Source organism: Micromonas pusilla (genome assembly GCF_000151265.4).
Source record: "Micromonas pusilla CCMP1545 genomic scaffold MICPUCscaffold_17, whole genome shotgun sequence".
Classification (NCBI taxonomy): Eukaryota; Viridiplantae; Chlorophyta; class Mamiellophyceae; order Mamiellales; family Mamiellaceae; genus Micromonas; species Micromonas pusilla.
This window is the reverse complement of record NW_003315898.1, coordinates 544,589-563,427: the sequence shown is the minus strand read 5'-3', so window position 1 is coordinate 563,427 and position 18,839 is coordinate 544,589. Positions and strand designations below refer to the sequence as shown.

General features: G+C 66.6%; 12 protein-coding genes across 12 annotated transcripts; 9 read left to right on the top strand and 3 right to left on the bottom strand.

The window, feature by feature from the left end:
• Positions 1-608: 608 nt before the first annotated feature.
• MICPUCDRAFT_8132 (uncharacterized protein) lies at positions 609-1,025 on the top strand (the record flags this gene model as incomplete). The annotated part of the gene is made up of 1 exon (XM_003064563.1): positions 609-1,025. A coding segment is annotated over one exon (417 nt), but the record flags the coding sequence as incomplete, so codon positions are not given.
• A 916-nt stretch (positions 1,026-1,941) lies between these two features.
• On the bottom strand, positions 1,942-2,736 carry MICPUCDRAFT_54478 (uncharacterized protein; the record flags this gene model as incomplete). Its single annotated transcript, XM_003064391.1, has 1 exon — positions 1,942-2,736. The coding sequence occupies one exon, from the start codon at positions 2,734-2,736 to the stop codon at positions 1,942-1,944; it is 795 nt and encodes a 264-aa protein (XP_003064437.1).
• Positions 2,737-2,967: 231 nt separating this feature from the next.
• Positions 2,968-3,781, top strand: MICPUCDRAFT_49257 (uncharacterized protein; the record flags this gene model as incomplete). The annotated part of the gene is made up of 2 exons (XM_003064562.1): positions 2,968-3,417; positions 3,665-3,781. The coding sequence occupies 2 exons, from the start codon at positions 2,968-2,970 to the stop codon at positions 3,779-3,781; spliced, it is 567 nt and encodes a 188-aa protein (XP_003064608.1).
• A 1,112-nt stretch (positions 3,782-4,893) lies between these two features.
• On the top strand, positions 4,894-5,634 carry MICPUCDRAFT_4723 (uncharacterized protein; the record flags this gene model as incomplete). Its single annotated transcript, XM_003064561.1, has 1 exon — positions 4,894-5,634. A coding segment is annotated over one exon (741 nt), but the record flags the coding sequence as incomplete, so codon positions are not given.
• Positions 5,635-6,196: 562 nt separating this feature from the next.
• MICPUCDRAFT_4965 (uncharacterized protein) lies at positions 6,197-7,273 on the top strand (the record flags this gene model as incomplete). The annotated part of the gene is made up of 2 exons (XM_003064560.1): positions 6,197-6,460; positions 6,515-7,273. Coding segments are annotated over 2 exons (1,023 nt in total), but the record flags the coding sequence as incomplete, so codon positions are not given.
• A 544-nt stretch (positions 7,274-7,817) lies between these two features.
• On the bottom strand, positions 7,818-8,081 carry MICPUCDRAFT_54474 (uncharacterized protein; the record flags this gene model as incomplete). The annotated part of the gene is made up of 1 exon (XM_003064390.1): positions 7,818-8,081. One exon carries the CDS (start codon positions 8,079-8,081, stop codon positions 7,818-7,820), a length of 264 nt encoding a protein of 87 aa, XP_003064436.1.
• A 2,481-nt stretch (positions 8,082-10,562) lies between these two features.
• On the top strand, positions 10,563-12,372 carry MICPUCDRAFT_66651 (uncharacterized protein). Its single transcript, XM_003064559.1, has 2 exons — positions 10,563-11,941; positions 12,113-12,372. Exon 1 carries the CDS (start codon positions 10,581-10,583, stop codon positions 11,412-11,414), a length of 834 nt encoding a protein of 277 aa, XP_003064605.1. The 5' UTR covers positions 10,563-10,580; the 3' UTR covers positions 11,415-11,941; positions 12,113-12,372.
• A 219-nt stretch (positions 12,373-12,591) lies between these two features.
• MICPUCDRAFT_43535 (uncharacterized protein) lies at positions 12,592-13,062 on the top strand (the record flags this gene model as incomplete). Its single annotated transcript, XM_003064558.1, has 1 exon — positions 12,592-13,062. The coding sequence occupies one exon, from the start codon at positions 12,592-12,594 to the stop codon at positions 13,060-13,062; it is 471 nt and encodes a 156-aa protein (XP_003064604.1).
• MICPUCDRAFT_66650 (uncharacterized protein) lies at positions 13,052-14,999 on the bottom strand (the record flags this gene model as incomplete). Its single annotated transcript, XM_003064389.1, has 4 exons — positions 13,052-13,368; positions 13,596-13,763; positions 13,951-14,300; positions 14,461-14,999. The coding sequence occupies 4 exons, from the start codon at positions 14,997-14,999 to the stop codon at positions 13,052-13,054; spliced, it is 1,374 nt and encodes a 457-aa protein (XP_003064435.1).
• Positions 15,000-15,082: 83 nt separating this feature from the next.
• Positions 15,083-16,450, top strand: MICPUCDRAFT_54469 (uncharacterized protein; the record flags this gene model as incomplete). The annotated part of the gene is made up of 3 exons (XM_003064557.1): positions 15,083-15,353; positions 15,490-15,687; positions 15,837-16,450. The coding sequence occupies 3 exons, from the start codon at positions 15,083-15,085 to the stop codon at positions 16,448-16,450; spliced, it is 1,083 nt and encodes a 360-aa protein (XP_003064603.1).
• Positions 16,451-16,689: 239 nt separating this feature from the next.
• MICPUCDRAFT_54468 (uncharacterized protein) lies at positions 16,690-17,133 on the top strand (the record flags this gene model as incomplete). Its single annotated transcript, XM_003064556.1, has 1 exon — positions 16,690-17,133. One exon carries the CDS (start codon positions 16,690-16,692, stop codon positions 17,131-17,133), a length of 444 nt encoding a protein of 147 aa, XP_003064602.1.
• Positions 17,134-17,210: 77 nt separating this feature from the next.
• On the top strand, positions 17,211-18,548 carry MICPUCDRAFT_54467 (uncharacterized protein; the record flags this gene model as incomplete). Its single annotated transcript, XM_003064555.1, has 2 exons — positions 17,211-18,014; positions 18,216-18,548. 2 exons carry the CDS (start codon positions 17,211-17,213, stop codon positions 18,546-18,548), a joined length of 1,137 nt encoding a protein of 378 aa, XP_003064601.1.
• Positions 18,549-18,839: the final 291 nt, after the last annotated feature.

The following is an 18,839-nucleotide window of genomic DNA, read 5'->3' as shown; positions in this document are numbered from 1 at the left end:
TGGCGCCGCCGCCGCCGCTCGCCGAGCCGCGCCGACGACCGGAGCATTGGCCAATCGGAGCAGCAGCAGCAGCACGTTGGAGGATACGAAAGGTCGCGTAACGTCTCGATCGTGAGCGTTATGTCCACCACCGGCAGCGACTTCGGCGGCGCCGCGAGCGGCCACCGACAAAAAGACGTCGTCCTCCTCACCGCCGCGCAGCTCACGAACGCGCTCTCAAACTTGAACGACGACTCGGACTCGGACTCGGACTCGGAGTCGGGGTCAGACTCGGAGTCGATCGGGTCGTCGTCGATCAATATCGTCGGGTCGCTCGATGGACCGTCGTTCGAGACGCTGTCGATCGAAGCCTACGACGCGGACGTTTCGCTGCGACCGCCGGCGCTGGGTCAGGTGCGTTCTATACAAAAGTTTTTCACCCATCTCCCGGTTTCAACACTTGATCGCTCCCCCTTTCAACTGACCGGTGAACTGTTTTTGTATGGAATGGCCCTCAGGGCGCGTCCGGGACCGTCTACCGCGCGCGCTACCGCCGCCGCGGCGACAAAAGATTGAACGTCGCGGTGAAGCTGATGCGATCGGAGTCGACGCGCGATCCCACCGCGGTTCGAGACTTCGAGCGAGAGATCGACATCTTGCGAACGTCGCGGCACCCGCGGGTGTTGAAAATTTTCGCCGCGTGCGTCCAGCCGTCTCGCGGCGTCGTCGCGCTCGTCGCCGAGCTCGTCGACGGCGGCTCGCTCCACGACGCCCTGCGCGGGGAGGGCGTCAACGGGCACGTGGACGCGCGCGCGCGGTTGGGGGTCCTGCGCGACGTCTGCGAGGGCATGGACTACTTGCATCGAGCGAGGACGCCGAAAGTGGTGCACCGCGACTTGAAGCCGCAGAATATTCTGTTGTCGTCCGGCCCGCCCGGTAAGCCGCGCGCGACGATCGCGGACTTTGGCGTCGCGCGCGCGTCGCCGCACACGAACTTGCGCGCGACGTGTAACGCGGTCGGGACGCTCGCGTACATGGCCCCGGAGCTGTTCAACGGCGGCGGCGGGAGCGACGACGGGAGCGGCGGCGGCGGCGGCGGCGGCGGCGGCGGCGGAGGTGAGACTGCTTCCCATACGACCCCGTTCGCATGGTGCACGCCGTTCCTTAAGGACTTTTCCCGTCGTCACTCTTCACCCGCGCTTCCCTTTCAACGTTTGACCGGTAAGACGTTCGACTGACCGATCGCTTCACCCACGCAGGCGGCGGCGTGTGCGAAAAGTGCGACGTGTACTCGTTCGCCGTCATCGCGTTCGAGGCGCTCTTCCTCGCGCCGGGTCAGGCGCGTTTATTTCCTCTCTCTCGTTTTCTATTTCACCCGCGCCGCCGCCTCGCCTTCTTAGTATTAATTACACTCGTTGTTTCAAACTCGATCGTCGATCGCGACTGACTGACCGGCCCTTTCGCCGTCCCTTTCGACGAGCAGAGCGTCTGGTCCGACGCGCGCGCGTTGCAAATCGCGCTGTGGGTCGGCGTGGAGGCCCGCCGCCCGGAGTTCCCTCCGCGCGGCGGCGGCCCGTTCGTCGTAACCGATGCTGTTCGACCGTTGATAGAGGCGTGCTGGGCGCAAGACGCGCGCGCGCGGCCGTCGTTCGAGGACGCCGTGGGGACGGTGACGCGGATCATCGAAGCCGACGACGACGACGACGCCGTGGGGACGGTGACGCGGATCATCGAAGCCGACGACGACGACGACGCCGACGTTTCCGCGTCTCTCAATAAGGTTAAGCGCGGCTCCTCGTCCGACCTGTGCCTCTCCGTCACGACGACCCCGGAATCGAGCCCGGGCGAGAAGACGTGACGCGACGTCGCCGCCCGCGCGAGGAACGGCTATCGTCCGTCTTCTCCACGCCTTTAACGTACTGTACCTTAACGATTTAAATACCCAACTACACGATCAGATTTCTATTCGCCGCCGCCGCCGCCGCCTCCGCCCATGCTGATCTCCATGTGCTCCTTCATGAGCAACACGTTCCCCCCCAGCACGAGCTCGTCCGCGCACCGCTTCAGCTCGCGATAGTCGAACTGCGCGCAGTACGCCTTCCGCGTCTCCAGCACCCTGAGCGCGACGACCGGGTTCTTCTTCATGAACGCTGATGAGGGCCATTCCATACAAAGCGATGATATCGGGGTGGAGTTCATAGGCGTCAGAAGCGGAGTTGAAAGGCGCCGAGAGCGGGGATTGAAAACGAGGGACCCTGGGCGGAGAGATGCGCCGGGAAAAGTCCTTAAGGAACGGCGTTCACCACGCGAACGCGGTCGTACGGGGACCAGTGTGAGATAGAACGCACCTGAGATCCACTCGTCGCCGTTCCCGAGCGGCACGTGCTCCATCGCGTGCCGCAGGTCCGCGTAGTCCGGGCACTGCACCGTGCCGTCCCACCCCGTCGCCTGCGGCGCGAACCCGCCGTCGTTCCCGAGGCCCTCGAGCTGCCCTTGCACGATGCGGATGGCGACGTGCGTGAAGAGGCGTCGCATCGTCGCCGCGCCGGCTCGCTCGGGGGAGTTGTCGCCCCCCATGGCGTCGCCGGGGACGTAGAGTTTCTCCCCGCCGTCGCCGCCCGACGCGACGACGACGCCGCCGCTGATGCCGCGGCGACGACGACGATGGTCGCGGCGAAGCGCATCGCACCGGCGGCGGCGCGGGGACGACGCGAACGGCGCCGCGCGCGTCGGAGCCGCGGCGGACGCGGTCGCCATCGCGTTGGTGGTGTGATGACGCCTCGGATAAAAACGACCTCTTCGCCTCCCGAGAGAACTCCCGAAAAAAACCAAGGAAAACGCCTCCCCGCGAGAAAACGCATCGCGCGTTGTCGCCGCGCCGCACTCGCCGACGCGCCTAACGCACGCGTTCCCGCCGTTTTTTCGTACCTCTCGTTCGTCCACTGTCCCCGTGAAGAAGACCCGCCACCGCGATCATCCATCGCGACGATGTCGCGCCACCAAGAGAAGCAGCTTCACGCGCTCTACGACGTCCCCGGGACCGGCTTCCGCGACGACCCGAAGTCGCCGATGTATAACCAGTACCACCGCCTGGGCTGGCAGGTGGACTACAAAGCCGAGGAGCAGTACTGGAACGAGGAGGACCTGAGGGTCAACCCGATCGTCGTCATGAACATCCCGGACGGGATCGTGGGCCCGGACCCGGTCGAGGCGGCGTGCGAAGCCTACGGCGCGGTGAAGACGATCAACCGACCGGAGGGGAAAGATTTCGCATTCGTCACCTACCGCGACGACGGCGCCGCGAAGGACGCGATCGCGGGAGGGATCGCGCTGGGCGATGCCGACGTGTCAGCGAATGATTCGTCGGGTGCTGACGCGGGTGCCGACGCGGGTGCCGACGCGGGTGCCGAGCAGCCCGCCAAGAAGGAGCCCGTGTGGGTGCGGCCGGCGAAGTACCTCTACGCGCCCGTCCACTTGTGGCGGCGGGAGATGAAGGCGCGTTCTATCCGTCTACGCGCACTGGTTCCCACACGACCGCGTCCTCCTCGAGGAGGACTTTTGGGTCCCGCGCGCGCCGCGTTTCTCTCCGCGCACCCCTCCTCGCTCGCTTTCAACACCCGCCCGCGACGCCTTTCAACTCCGACCGACGCCTTTCGACTCCGCCTTTCGACTCCGCCCTATGAAGGCCAAGTACGCGGCGATCAAAGCCGAGAGGGATTCGAAGCCTTCGGAGGACCCGTGCGATCAGATCAACAGGAAGAAAAGATTCATGCAGATGTACCCGCAGTGGGTGCGGACGTGAGAGAGAGAGAGAAGACGCGGCGGCGGCGGCGGCGACGACGACGACGACGAGGAGGAGAGAGGAGGCGGACGATCCGGCTTCCTGCAAAAAATTTATTTTCCTTGACGAAAGTAAGTTGCGAAAGTACGTTTTTCGTACGGTACGTTTTCCCGGTCGCGATGAAACTGGTTCGCGTACGAAATGCGACGCCCGCGCCGCGAGCCACAAATTTCGCGCGACGACGCGTCGGGCGGTGACGTCGGCACGCGCAGACGCCAACCGTCGTGTCGTCGCGTCGACGCGGCACTCTCTCGGGCGCGTTCGCGATGCCGTCCGTCATCGTCGCCCCCCTCGCCGGCGCGTCGTCGTCCGTCGCCGCTCGCGGCGGCGCGTCGTCGCGTCGCGCGTCGTCGCGCGTCGCGCGCGTCGCGTCGTCGTCGTCGTCGTTCGTCGCCTCCTCGCGCGTCGCGCTCGCGCGCGTCAAAAGCCGCGCCTCGACGACGCGCGACGTCCGCGTCCGCGCGGTCGCGTCGCCGAGCCTCCCGGCGCCGCCGTCGCTCCCCGTGCCGGACTTCATCCGCGGTCCGCTCGAGGAAGCGCTCAAGCAGGTCAACGCGCAGCTCCCCGCGGACGCCAAGCGCCAGCTCCTCCGCGCGCAGTACACCACCGCGATCGGCCTTCGCCTCGCATTCTTCCTGACGCAGGGGGTGCTGTCGTCGCGCGTGAGCGGTCGGTCGAACATCGACGCCGCCGCCGCCGCCGCCGCCGTCGCCAAGGCGGTGCTCGACCCGCGACCGATCGAGAAGATCGCGGACGAGGACTCGAACCTGGGCAACATCGTGAACAACGCGGCGAGCGGGCGCGAGTTGGGCGAAGCGGAAGCGCGGGAGATCTCGCAGTTTCTCGAGCAGCACATCGCGTCCATCGTCGACCTGTTCAGGGTCGAGCTCGCGCACCTCGAGGAGGGAACGTATAAATTCCCGTACGATCTCAATCCGGCGACGACGCCGCGGGAGCAGTGGGAACCGCTCGCGGTGCTCAAGCTCGCGAGCGACACGCTGGAGGACCAGGCGAGCGTGAGCAAGCGCCGCGACGCCAAGGCGGGGCAGGAGCTCCGCGAGAAGTTCGCGCCGGATCCCGCGAGATATCCGGCGTACTACTTACAAAATTTTCACTACCAGACCGACGGCTGGCTCAGCGCGGACAGCGCGCGGCTGTACGACTTCCAGGTCGAGACGCTCTTCCTAGGCAGCGCGGACACGATGCGGAGGCAGGTGCTGCCGTACATGTCGAAATGGATGGATGGGAAGGAGGAGAAGGACGTCAAGCTTCTGGACGTCGCGTCCGGCACCGGTCGATTCCTCAGCTTCGTCCGCGATAACTGGCCCGGGTTGGACTGCACCGCGCTCGAACTCTCGCCGCACTACCTCGAGGCGACGCGCAGGCTGCACGCGCGGAGGTTCGAGGGGACGGACGCGTCGGCGGCGTACGCGAACCTCGGCCCGCTGCGGCTCGTCGAGGCGAACTGCGAGGCGATGCCGTTCGAGGACGAGTCCTTCGACGTCGTGACCAACGTCTACCTGTTTCACGAGATGCCGCGCGAGGCGCGTCGAAACGCCGCGAGGGAGTTCGCGCGCGTGCTCAAACCCGGCGGCAAACTCTTCTTCGTGGACTCCGCGCAGGTGGGAGACGGCAAGGCGCTCGGGATGGAGAAGGCGTTCGACCAGGCCCTCGAGCGGTTCCCCGCGTTCAATCACGAGCCGTACTACAGGGATTACTCGCTCACGGACTTGAAAGCGCTGTTCGGGGAGTTTGGTTTGGAGTTGGAGGCGTCGACGGTGGCGTGGGTCAGCAAGGCGTGGAGCTTCACGAAGATTGCTGAGTCGGCGGCGGACGCGGAGAAGGACGACGCGGCGGCGGCGGCGGCGCCCGCGCCCGCGGCCGCGCCCGCGGCGGTTGACGTTTCGTCTTCCGCGGCGATCGTCGTCGAGCCCGCGGCCGTCGTCGAGGCGCGAGTCACCGGGAAGAAGGTCGACGTCGACGTCGAGGAGGCGAGTGAGGCCGCCGCGACGGCGTCGAGCCGCGACGACGGCGTCGTGACGTACTCGTTCGACGACGCGACGACGAAGGACGAGAAGTGAGAAGCCCGCGGCGTGATTGATGTAAGCAGCGCCGTGGTGGGGAGGGCGGACGATGGACGACGCGCGCGATGTGATGTGAGGACGCGCGCGACGACGTCGCCCTCGGCGGCGCGGTATTTTATTTTCATTTCATTTTGATTTTATTTTGAGATCGCTTGCGCACATCCTCTCGCGCGCGCGCCTCCGATCGAGCGTCATGGCGGGGATGCCGCCGCCGCCGCCGCGCGCGTCTTCGCCATCGCGGGAGCATCCCGGCGCGTCATCCTCCCCCTCCTCCTCCTCCTCCTTCGCGCCGCGTCCGACCGACGCCGCGGTTCGCCTCACGAACGACGAGGCGTCCGTCGCGAAGGCGCGATGCCACGAGTTGGGATACTTCGACGACCCTCTCGCGGCCGCGTTCGCGCCCCGGGGCCCCGCGAAGCGAGGAGGAGGAGGGACGCATCACGAGCCGCTCATCAACCGCGGGTACTACGCGCGCGTGCGCGCGATGCGCGCGATGATCGACGCGTTCATGGACGCGTCGCTTCCGGGGGACGACGACGAAGACGATGATCGCGACGTCCGCGACGACCGCGTTCGGCGTCGTCATCATCCTTCGCGTCGTCGTCGACAGATCGTCAGCCTCGGCGCGGGCTTCGACACGTCCTACTTCCGCCTCCTCGCCGCCGGCCGCGCGCCGGGGCTGTTCGTCGAGGTGGACTACGGCGAGGTCGCGCGGAAGAAGGCGGAGATCGTGCGCGCGAGGCGCGAGCGCTTCTTCGGCGATCGCGAGGACGAGATGACGAACGCGCTCGTAAACCTGGCGGACGGATCGTATCACGGCGACGGCGGCGGCGGCGACGACGACGACGCCTCCTTCCGCGACGTCTTCGGGTACCGCCTTCTCTCCGCGGACCTCCGCGACGTCGCGACGCTCGAGCGGAAACTCCTCGACCTCCCCGGGTACGACGCGGAGATCCCGACGCTGTTCCTCGCCGAGTGTTGTCTCGCGTACGTCGAGCCGGAGGAGGCGGCGGCGGTCATCGCGCTCGCGGCGCGTCTCTCGTCGAGCGCGCCCGCGGCCGCGTTCGTTCTGTACGACCCGATCGGGCCGGACGACGCGTTTGGCGTGCAGATGGGGTTGAACTTGCGGGCGAGGGGATGTCCGCTGCGGGGCGTCGCGGGCGCGCCGACGCTCGAGGCGCAGAGGGAACGATTCCAGGCTCGCGGGTGGGCGCGCGCGGGCGCGATGGACATGAACGACGCGTGCGATCGACTGGCGCGGCGCGACGCGAGCGATCATCTTCGCATGACGCGGCTCGAGATGTTGGACGAGGTGGAGGAGTTTCGAATGATGCTCGCGCACTATTGCGTGGCGTGGGGGGTGAACGAGAAGAAGCGCGCTTCGAACGGCGGCGGCGCGCTGTTCGACGCGCTGAGCGGTCTGTAGTGGGACGCGCGCGGTGCGGGGAGACGGACGCCGAGGACGCTACTAATAGTCTAACTAAGGGTATCATATCATGTTCGCCGACTGATTAAGTCGTCACCTCGATCGATGTTCTATTCGCGCCGACAGACGCCCGGGGCGAGGCGTCGACTTCCTTCATCGTACCTCCCGTCGCTTCAGATCGTCCTCCCCCCTCGTCGCGTCCGCCTCCGCCTCCGCCGCGTCCCCGCCCGCATCTCCCCCGTCGCGCCGACGCCGACGCGATGCCCCCACCCCGCGATGACCCCGCAGCGTCCCGTCCCGCGCGGCGAGCAGGTACTCCCCCAACGGCTTCCCGAGGTACTCGTCGTTGTACATTGAGAGAAACTCGGGGTCGTTCCATACGAGCGAACGTCGGGGTGGAGTTGAAAGGCGTCAGTTGAATTTGAAAGGCGCCGAGGGCGGGTATTGAAAGCGAGGTGTGAGCGGAGAGAGACGACGGGCAAAGTCCTCAAGGATCGGCGTTCACCACGCCAACGCGGTCGTATGGGAACCAGCGTATAGAACGCACCTCGGGCGTTCGAAACGCCTCGACAAACTTCGCGCCGTTCGCTGATATCTCCCTCGCCTTGGCGTCGTTCGCCTCGCACCACTCCACCTTCTCTCGCAAGTCGCTCAGGTCGTTGCGCACGGGCACGTAGTGCGTCCACGGCGTGAGGTAGTCGTGATACGAGTCCTTCATCGAAGTCTCGTGATGCAGCAGCACGCCCGGCATGGACAACTTCCATACGAGCGAATGTCGGGGTGGAGTTCATAGGCGTCAGGTGGAGTTGAAAGGCGCCGAGGGCGGGGATTGAAACCGAGGGGTGGGCGGAGAGATGCGCCGGGAAAAGTCCTTAAGGATCGGCGTTCACCACGCGAACGCGGTCGTACGGGAACCAGTGTATGGGACGCACCTTCGCGATCGTCCCGGTGAACGTGGTCCCGCCGCCGCCGCCGACGTCGAGGAGGTACTTGTACCTCGCCGTGTACTCCTCGTCCGCGCGCTCGAGGACGTCCGCGCCCATGAGCTCGCCGTCTTTCGCGCGCTCCTCCGCGCTGGTGTACTTGCCCCAGTCGAAAAACGCGGCGTCCACGAGGTCGGGGTCTAACAGCGATTGGAACACCGCCGCGGTGCGCGGGCCGATCTTGCGCTCGCCGCCGCCGGGCGGGTTCAAGTACGCGCGCATCAGCCCGACGCGGTGCCGCAGGCTCGGTTCCTTGAGCACGCGGTGGAGGTAGAACGCGCTCGCGGGTTTCCGGTCTTTGTACCCCACGCCCAAGAACCAAAAGTCGTTCCCGCGCCAAAACGCCTTGGGGATGAGATTGTCCCACTCGTACAGCGACGCGTTCCGCACCGCGCTCAGCGTGAACAGCCCAGCCTTGCCCGTGTACGGGTTACACGCCGGGTGCGCGTTGTTCTCGCCGTGGCGGCACCGCCGCATTCGCGCGTACTTGATTCCCTCGGGGACGCGATTTAAAAACGCGCAGTGCGGTCGGTCCGGGTCGACGATCTGGGTGGGTGAAGCGATCGGTCAGTCGAACGTCTTACCGGTCAAACGTTGAAAGGGAAGCGCGGGTGAAGAGTGACGACGGGAAAAGTCCTTACGGAACGGCGTGCACCACGCGAACGGGGTCGTATGGGAAGCAGTCTCACCTTCGGCCCCGGCGGCGCCGTGGTGCCGTTCGTCGTACTCGGCGGCGGCGGCGGCGGGTTCGGGTTCGGGTTCGGGTTCACGCGCTCCATGTAACAGTCCACGAGCGTGATCAGCGGCGCGGGCTTCACCGCGGGGAGATACGACGCGTTCTTAGGGGCGTTCCATACGAAGCGACGTCGGGGTGGAGTTCATAGGCGTCAGTTGAAGTTGAAAGGCCTCGAGGGCGGGGATTGAAAGCGAGGGGAGGGAGGAGAGGAACGCCGGGAAAAGCCCTTAAGGATCGGCGTTCACCACGCCAACGCGGTCGTATGGGAACCAGTGTATAGAACGCACCTTAGGCCGCGAGCCGAACGCCCACACCGGCGCCCACGCGTCGAAGTCGCAGTGCTTCTGCGCGTAGGACTCGTCCGAGCACCGCGTCCACGGCGCGTCCTGCGCGGCGGCGATGCGATTTATGGAGGGGGATTTCGTTAGGATTTGTGTTTAGGGTTACGTACGTAGGGGTACGAAGGAACGGCGGGCGAAGTCCTTAAGGATCGGCGTTCGCCGCGCGAACGAACGCGGTCGGGTCGTACGGAAACCAGTCTCATCCGGGCTTCTTCTTCTCACCTTCACGGTGAAGAGCACGCTGAACGGCTTCACCTTCGGGTCGTCGACGTCGATCAGCTCCGGGTAGTGCCGCTCGATCGTGTACTTGACGATCTTCACGACGCGATGCGCGAGGTGCCACCCCATGTTCTTCTCCGTCGGCGCGAGCGTGATGACGTGGTGCGACTGGTTCCCGTAGCCGCCGCCGGCGAGGACGAAGCCCGTCTTTTTCGTCCAGCGCACCTCGCGCAGGTCCTCCGGCCCCGCCGCGTACTGCGTCTTCGTGACGTTCACCGCGGCGTCGTCCAAGCCCTCGCGCGGTTGGTAGTCGAACGGCTCGTAGTGCGGCGGCGGTTCATTCGGCGTCGGCGACGACTTCGCGGCGGCGTTCGATCGCGATCCGGAACCTTTCCTCGACGTTTTCTTCGCCGCGCGAGCGCGCGACCACGACGACGACGACCGCGACGCCCGCGCGGTCGCGTTCGCCGCCGCCGGCGGCGCGACCGTCTTCGTCGTCGTCGTCGTCGTCGTCGTCGCGGCGCCGAGGTCCCGTCGCGCCGCCGGCGCGGGATCCCCCCCTCCTCCTCCTCCTCCTCCTCCTCCTCCTTCCGACGGGGTGGCCGATCGCGTCGTGCGCGGATCCTCGCGCGCGATCGTCGCCGCGCGGGACTCCGTCGTCGGCGCGGGCGCGAGCACCGCGAACGCGAAGAACAGCATCAGCGCGCCCGCGATCATCGCGACGCACGGCGCCGCGGTCTTTCTTCGGGCGACCCTTCGCGCGCGCGCCATCGTCGGAGGTCGCCCCATCCGCCGCGCGTCGCGGAGTGTGAGGCAGTTGTTACGTCGAGCCGCCTGAGCTTCCTTTCAAAAGCCAGTCAAAAGCTCCTTTCGAAATCCGACAGCTGTCGTTTTTCACTGGTTTTTCATCGGTAAGAAAGAGCCGATGAACGCGACCGCCACAATTCTCGGCACCTTATCGTCGCGTCCGCATGGCGCCCGCTCCCGAGAACGCCGAGGCAATCGTCGCGCGCCTTAACGTCATCCTCGCGGAATCTGACCTAGAAGAGACGTCTATCAAGGACGTCCACAAGGCGCTCGAGAAGGAGTTCGAGGTCTCCATCGACCAGGCCTTCTTGCGCGAGCACGTGAACGGGTATCTCGTAGCTAACGCGCGCGCCACTACGAGTAGGTCTCAGAAGAAGAAGAGCTTCCCACCGTGCTCCGGGAGTGGTGCATGCAGGGTGCAATGCCTCTGCGAGTGCTATACCATCGACGAGGACGAGGAGGATGAGGTATGGGACGAGGTGTGCACGTGCGGCCACCGCGCGCATCAAGGCGAAAACTGGGAGGACGAGCCCGGGTTGTACTGCCCAGACATCTCGTGCGGCGACGAGGCGTGCGCGCTCGTACCGTGCATGGCGTGCGAAGAGGAAGCGCCGTCGTGGCTCATGGAGTGCCACGGCGGCTTTTGCAGTGGCAACTGCGCGATGGAGATGGACAAGGCGTGCGGGCCGGTGACGCGCGTCCACGAAGAAGGCGAGTGCCCCATCTGTCTCGAGACGAGACCGTTGATCGCGTTGAACGCGTGCGGACACGCGTTTTGCGTGCGATGCCGAATCAAGGACACGCGAGCGAAGCTCGCGCGCGCGCGAGAGACGATCTATGACGCGGGTGATGACGGTACAGTGCTGCCCGATGTCGTCTCCGTGTGCGCGCTGTGTCGCCGCGCGAACCCGGGAAAAAGTTTCGCGGCGCTCGGAGAGCTGTGCCACGCGCAGCACGAATATCGCGTCGAGGACAAGGCTCGGCCGAAGACGCCGTGAGAAAGGAACAAGAGCGGCGTGAACACTGTAGGGCCCTAGTAACTAGTGAGCGCATGAAATCGAATACGATCGAACAGAGTCGAGAATCGAATCGAATCGAGCGTCGTCAGTCAGTAGTCCTCCGTCTGACGGAGCAACTCCGCCGTCTTCCTCATCCCGCGCGCGTCGAACCGTTGGAACCGCAGGTACCCGCCGTCGTCCCCGAACGCGAGCCAGCGCGTCTCGTCCCCGTCGTCGTCGTCTGTCGCCGGCCGCCACCGCACGCATCGCACCGCGTGCGCGTCCCCCGCGGGCGCGCCGGGTCGCTGCCCGAACGACGGCGACTCCGCGTCAGCCGAATCCAAATTCGCGTCGTCGTCCCCGCCTCCCGCCGCGTCCTTCGTCGCCGCCGCCAGAGCTTCTCTCCTCGACCCCCCCACGGGCGTCAGATCGATCGCCGCGCCGAGGTCTCTCAGCCGCGTCTTCTTCCGCACGTGAATCGTCTTGTTCCCATAGCCCGCGTGCACCATCGCAACGCACGCGCCCACCTTTGTGTGCGAGCGAACGTCGGGGTGGAGTTCAAAGGCGTCAGATGGAGTTGAAAGGCGTCGAGAGCGGGGATTGAAAGCGAGGGGTGGGCGCAGAGATGTGCCGGGCAAAGTCCTTAAGGATCGGCGTTCACCACGCCAACGCGGTCGTATGGGGACCAGTGTACACACCTTGCCCGTGCCGACCGCGACGAGCGCTATCCCGCGGTCGCCGACAGCGGAGACGTCGACGCTCCACGCCGAGCCCGCGACGCCGCCGGACTCGTGGTTGAACTTGTTCCCGCCGCCCGGTTTCTTCGCGTCGACGCCCCACGCGTATTCGATGATCTGCTTCGCGGGGACGTGGCCGTCGCGGACGTCCACGAGCTCGGGGTTGAAGTGGTCGTGCGTCGCGACCGCGCCGTTGTCCGCGGCGGACTGAGGGTCGAAGGTTCCATACAAAAATAGTTCATCGGTCAGTTGAAAGGAGACGCGATCAAATATTATTTGAAACCGAGCTATGGGTGAAAAGCGTTTGTATAGAACGCACCACAAGGATCCCGCGCGGGAGCCACGCGCACGCGAGGAGGAATGTCCCGCCGCTGAAAAATTCCCTGTTGCCGACGATCGGAGAGAAGACGTCTCGGGTGTCGTAAATCACCGGCGACGTCATGCAGTGCCCGCACATCATGAGGACGGTTCGCAGCGACGCGGGCTTGAGCGTCGCGGTCTCCGCGTCGGCGGCGGCGAGAGCGGCGGCGCCTTCGGCCGTCTCCGACGATTTGACATTCTTCGGTCGGCCGCGTTTTTTCTTCGCGGGAGGCTCCGCCTCCTCCGCCTCCGGCGCCGGCGTCTTCTTCGTCTTCTTCGTCTTCTTCGTCTTCTCGCTCGCCGCCTCCGCCGCCGCCGCCTCCGCTGCCGCCGCCGTCGTCGCCGCCGTCGTCGTCGTCGTCGTCGTCGCGGTCGTCCCCCCCCCGCTTCGCCCGTCGTCCTCGAAGTCCGGATCCTCCGGCTCGCTCGGATCCCGCGCCCACGCGATGGATCGCTGCGGGTACCCTGTCGACGCGATTCGAATCGTCGGCTCCATCGGCGTCGCGTCTGAAGCGATCGGTCAGTCGAACGTCTTACCGGTCAAACGTTGAAAGGGAAGCGCGGGTGAAGAGTGACGACGGGAAAAGTCCTTAAGGAACGGCACCGCGCGCGCGAACGGGGTCGTACGGGGAGCAGTCTCAGTCTAGTCTCACCGCCGTCCAGCGTGAACAGATACGCGCACCCACCGCTCGTCGCCACCGCGAGCCGGCGCTTCGGCTTCGTGCACGCCCAGTCGAGCGCGAGCGCGACGCCGGCGCTGGGCGGGAGGACGCCGCGGAAGCACACGTTGGGCGAGATCGTCGGCGGCGGCGTTCGATGCGTCGCGGAGACGCTCGCGGGAGACGGCACGAGCCACGCTTCGATCGATGGACGTTCCGTTCCGTTCCGTCGGGGTGGAGTTGAAAGGCGTCAGGGGTGGAGTTAAAAGGCAACGCGGGCGGGGATTGAAAGCGAGGGATGTGCGGAGAGACACGCCGGGAAGAAAAGTCCTTAAGGATCGGCGTTCACCACGCGAACGGGGTCGTATGGGAACCAGTGTGATGACGCGGTCGCATTGCTGGGACCGGCGCGACGTAGAACGCACCTTCGACGGCGCCCGTCTCGAGCGCGACGGCGAGCACGCCCAGGGTATTCGCGGCGTCGTCGTGACGCGTCGCGTCCGCGCCCTCGAGCGCGGCGACCTCGGAGGGCGGCGATCGCGCCCACTTCATGTCGAAGACGTCGCCGCCGGAGTGCGAGATGCCGAGCACGGCTGAGGGTCGTTCCATACGAGCGAACGTCGGGGTGGAGTTCGTAGGCGTCAGTTGGCGTTGAAAGGCGTCGATGTATGTCGGGATTGAAACCGAGGGATGGGCGGAGAGATGTGCCGGGAAAAGTCCTTAAGGAATGGCGTTCACCACGCCAACGCGGTCGTATGGGGACCAGTGTATAGAACGCGCCTGACGCGTTCGCGCCGACGGATTCCACGGATTCGCCGTCGCCCGGTCGATGGCCTCGTCGTCGTCCGTCGTCGAAGCGCCACACCTGCACGACGCCGTCGCGCTCGGGCGGCTCCGTCCCGAGCTCGTCGAAGTAGTGCATCGGTCTGGAGCGCGGGCGCGCTTCCACCGCGAGGTGCGCGCCGTCCGCGCACCACTCCAAACGATGGACCGCGCCTCCCGCGAAGGCGACGACGTCTTCGGTCACGCGCAGCGTCGTGCTCGGGTCGCGCGCGCCGTCGACGGGGACGAGCGCGGACGCGAAGAGCGGCGGCGCGCCGGCGGGCGCGGGGTCCAGATAGGAGAAGCGTCTGTAGATTTTTGGGGGGTGGGGGGGAGGAGGAGGGGGGAGGGGAGGCGTCAGAGGCGAGGCGAGGCGAGGGCGATCGATTCGATCTCGCGAATTCATTCATTCAACACTCGTCGCGGACGACGACGACGAACGACGGAGAGGCGCGAGAGGGCGCACACCCGTCGTCGCCGTTCGCGACCGCGGCGGCGCCCGCGTCGTCGTTCGCGGGGCGCGGCATCGCGCGCGCGCTCGCGAGCGGAGACGCGGACGACGCCCCGCGTCCGTCGGGAATGCCAGCGAACGGGTCGCCGCGCTCTGCATTTCTCGGAAAAACTTTTCGACTCGAAGCGACAGACAGACTGCCCCTCAGATGCGACGCGCGCGCGAGCTCGTCGCGTACGCGGTCGCGCTCGAGCTCGGCGCGCTCGCGGCCGCGTACGCCGCGTTCCACAAGCTCAACACGGACGCGTCGTCCAGGGCGTGGGCGGCGTCCAACTGCCCCGTCGTCCTCCGAGGCTTCGCGTCCGCGGTCGAGGCGTGCGGATATTCGCTTCCGCCAGATCTGCGCGCGTTCGTCGACGAAAAGGACAAGACGACGACGACGACGACGCGGCGGGAAGGAGGAGGAGGAGGAGGGTGAGCGCGCGCGGCTCGATACGCCGGCGCGCGAGGAGGACGGAGACGGGACGGACGGCGAGGGAAGGCGTCGAAGGATCATCGAAGGAGTGCGTCGCGGGGGAGGACCCGACCCGACGGGGGCGCGTCGGTAGACGACCGACGCGTTCCATCACAGCTGTCACGATGCCGTCGACGGACGAGCTCCTCCAGAGCGAGCTCTGGCGCGGCGCGGTCCCGTGCGAGATCCGCCTCGCGCGCGACGAGGTCGCGGAGATGTCGCCGCCGCCGCCGCTCTACGCGCTCGTCCCGCGCGGCGCGTTCCTGCCTCTGTGGCACGCGCGCGACGGTCGATGCGCGACGCACTTCGCGAGGTCGCTGCCGCCGGGCGTCGGTGAGATGAGACTGAGACTGCTCCCCATACGATACGACCCCGTTCGCGTGCGTGGTGAACGCCGTTCCTTAAGGCGTTCGTTCTTCTTTCGCGCGCTTTCGACCGCACGTTTTGCCACGCGCGCACCATAGTCTATCCACCGATGGCGCGCCCTGACGCGCGACTGACGCGCGGACGCCCTCGACCGCTCGCGCCGCAGACGCCGCGACGGCGACGCCGTGGTTCGACCACGAGGGCACGCCGCTTCGGTGGGGGATGACCGCGGGGGTGCTGCGCGACGTGACGTGCGGCGCGAGCGACGAGACGCACGGGACGCTGCCGTGGAAGCTGACGATACACTACCGCGCGTACGGGGCCCGCGGCGGCGGCGGCGGCGGCGGCGGCGGCGGGGAGGACGGTGAGACTGCTCCTTCCTTCTCTCCACGCGCCGGGAACCTCGCGTTCGTTCGCTCGTTCGTTTCGTTCGTTTTGACACGTGGGAATGATATATATCCGCCAATACCATGCATGAGATACTGACACGTGTCTTCACTCGACCAATCGCAGCGAAGGAAAACGACGCGGACGGGTTGATACGTTGCGACGACGAAGAGAGCGTCCGCGCGCGTTTCTTCAACGACCTGAAGGAGGCGATGTGCGTCGCGAGAGGCAGCGCCGCGGCGGTGATGTCCATGACGCGAGCCGCGCAGGCGGACTTATGGCGCAGCGTCGTCGACGGCGAGCGGCGCTTGGCGTGGCGAGCGGAGGAAGCGTTAGGATCCCGTCGCGGAGGCGCGGAGTCTTCGAGCGGAGGAGGGAGCGGGAAGCGATCCGACGCGAGAAGACGCGTCCCCGTGCGATTCTATCTCCTCGCCGGCGACGCGAGGAGGGAGGTGAAGTGCCTCGGCGAGGTCAAGATCGTCTCCGCGCCCGTGTTTGTCGTGATGCGCGAGGAGGAGGAGGCGGAGGACCCTGGCGGGGAGAGAGAGAGAGAGAGAACGACGACGACGACGAGGACCTCTACGGTGCGCTCGGCGTTGGCGGGACTGGGGGTGCTCGCGCCGACGCGCGCGGTGTGTCAGGGCGTCGCGCTAGAGCTCGACACCGAGCTCGAGCGCGCGCACGCGACGTTGAAGGGGAGCGACCACCTCTTGCACGTCGTCGTGTGGTGCGAGGCGTGAAGGGCACGCGAGGGGAGGGAGCGCGGGCGGGCGAGCGCCGGCGGATACGAGTAGAGCAGCGGAAGAACTTTTGAAGACTTTGAAAGTTTTCTCGGACAGGTGGACGAGTGTGCACGTCGGATCTCATCACTCACCGCGGCGCGCGTCGCGCCTTCTTCATCGCGACCGATACGAGACCGCGCGCGCGCGCGTCCTCCTCCTCCTCCTCCTCCTCCTCCTCCTCCTCCTCCTCCTCCGTCATGGCCGACCGCTTCGCCGCGTTCGCGCCGCAGCTCATTCGCGACAACGCGTCGCGGCGCGTGGGCGACGTCGTGAAGTGCGTCCACCTGACGTCCGACGCCGGGATGGCGCTCAACGGCGCGGTGGGCCGCGTCGTCGGCGTCGGGTCGCTCGACGACGCGACAGTCGCCGCGGAGGGCGGCGTGCCGTTCCGCGTCAAGGTGGAGTTCGACGGGATCCCCGGGATCAAGTCGATTCGGACGGTGAACCTCGTGCACCCGAATCATCGTCCGGGGCCCGGCCGCGACGATTCGGTGCGGACGTCCGGCGCGTTCTATATCACACTGGTCCCCATACGACCGCGCACGCGTGGTGAACGCCGATCCTTGAGGACTTTACTTCCCGGCGTCTCTCTCCGCCCAGGGTCCCTCGCTTTCAATCCCGACACACCTCGACGCCTTTGAACTCCGCTTCTGACGCCTTTGAACTCCGCCCCGATATCATCGCTCGTATGGACCCTCGACCCTCAGTCGCGCGCGAGATGGTGCGCGACGCGCTCGCGCGACGCGAGGGCATCAGCGCGGAGGAGGACCGCGATCGCTCCGACATCCTCGACCGCGTAGACGCGGCGAGCGCGTGGCTGGAGAAGACGGAGGGCCTTGGCGCGAGGGACGACGACGACGACGCGCGACCTCCGATGGTCGTCGTCCAGCGATGCGGCGTCCTCGGGCGGCCGCCGACGGGAAAGCCGGGGATCGAGGCGATGATGCAGTCCGTCGCGCCCGGGTGCGTCGGCGACGGCGACGTCGTGTTCGAGCGGTTCGGCGACGGGATCGTCGGCGTGAGGGGAGGGGCGGAGGGGGACGACGCGTGCGCGGTGTGCCGCGAACGCGTCGTCGTCGTCGGCGACGGCGGCGGCGAAGGAGGTGCGTTCTATACACTGGTCCCCATACGACCGCGTTCGCGAGGTGAACGCCGATCCTTAAGGACTTTGCCCGGCGCATCTCTCCGCCCACACCTCGCTTTCAATCCCCGCCCGCGACGCCTTTCAACTCCACCTGACGCCTTTCAACTCCACCCCGGCGGCGAAGAGGCGAAGACGAAGGGAAGCGAAGAAGGCGAGACGAAGACGCCGGGCCCCTCGGACGCCGACGCGATGGGTCTGCCGTGTCGGCACGTCTTCCACCGCGGATGCCTCGCGCCGTGGTTCGCGACGTGCGACGCGAAGGGCGTCCCGCTGTCGTGCCCGGAGTGCCGGCAGCGGCTACCGTTGACGGGCGAGGTGGGGCCCGCCCGGGTTCTATTTCCACACTGGTCCCCATACGACCGCGTCCGCGTTGTGAACGTCATTCCTTAAGAACTTTTTCTCACGCCGGTTCCCGTACGACCGCGACCGCGTCGTGAACGCCGATCCTTGAGGACTTTCTTTCTCTCCCGGCGGCGTGTGCATTGTTTCTCTCCGCCCCGACACACCTCGACGCCTTTCAACTCCTCCGCCTGACGCCTTTCAACTCCACCCGATCGCGCCTTTCAACTTCCTTCGAAGGCGTACGCCGCGTCCTACGACCCCGCACAATTACTTCGCGCTCGGTACCGAGAATTTCTCATCGGCGGCATGTGCGAGTGCTGCCAGGCGACGCACATGGAGAGCGACCCGCAGGTGTACTTAGACTGCCACGACGGCACCCCCCCGGTGGTCGTGCAGAGGAGCGAGCTCCCGCCGGAGGCTCGGTACGACGTGCGGTACTCGCAGATGGCCATCGCGGAGATGCGCGGGTCGACGGCGGCGATGGACGACGGCGCGCACGCGGATTTCCCGCGCGGATTCACAATGCGCAGGTGTCAGGGGGAGCTTTTCGCGGACGAGGACGAGGGGTGACGATTCACGCGCCGCCGTCGACGGTGGACGCGTTGGACTAGCTAGATAATTTTTTAGACTAGATAAATTTTTATCACTCGCGCGACTTTTCGCGAGCCGGTCGTCTCGACGCTCGAGCTCCCTCCCTCCTCGACGGCAGGTTCGGTCGCCCCGGGCGGCGACGTCTCGCGCGCGGCGGCGTCTCGCGCTTCCGCGGAGATCGACCGCGCGCATGGGGCGCGGCATGGGGTGCGGCCCGTCGAACAGCGCGGTGCGTCGCCTCGCCTCGCGCCGAACCTCGCGACTCATCCC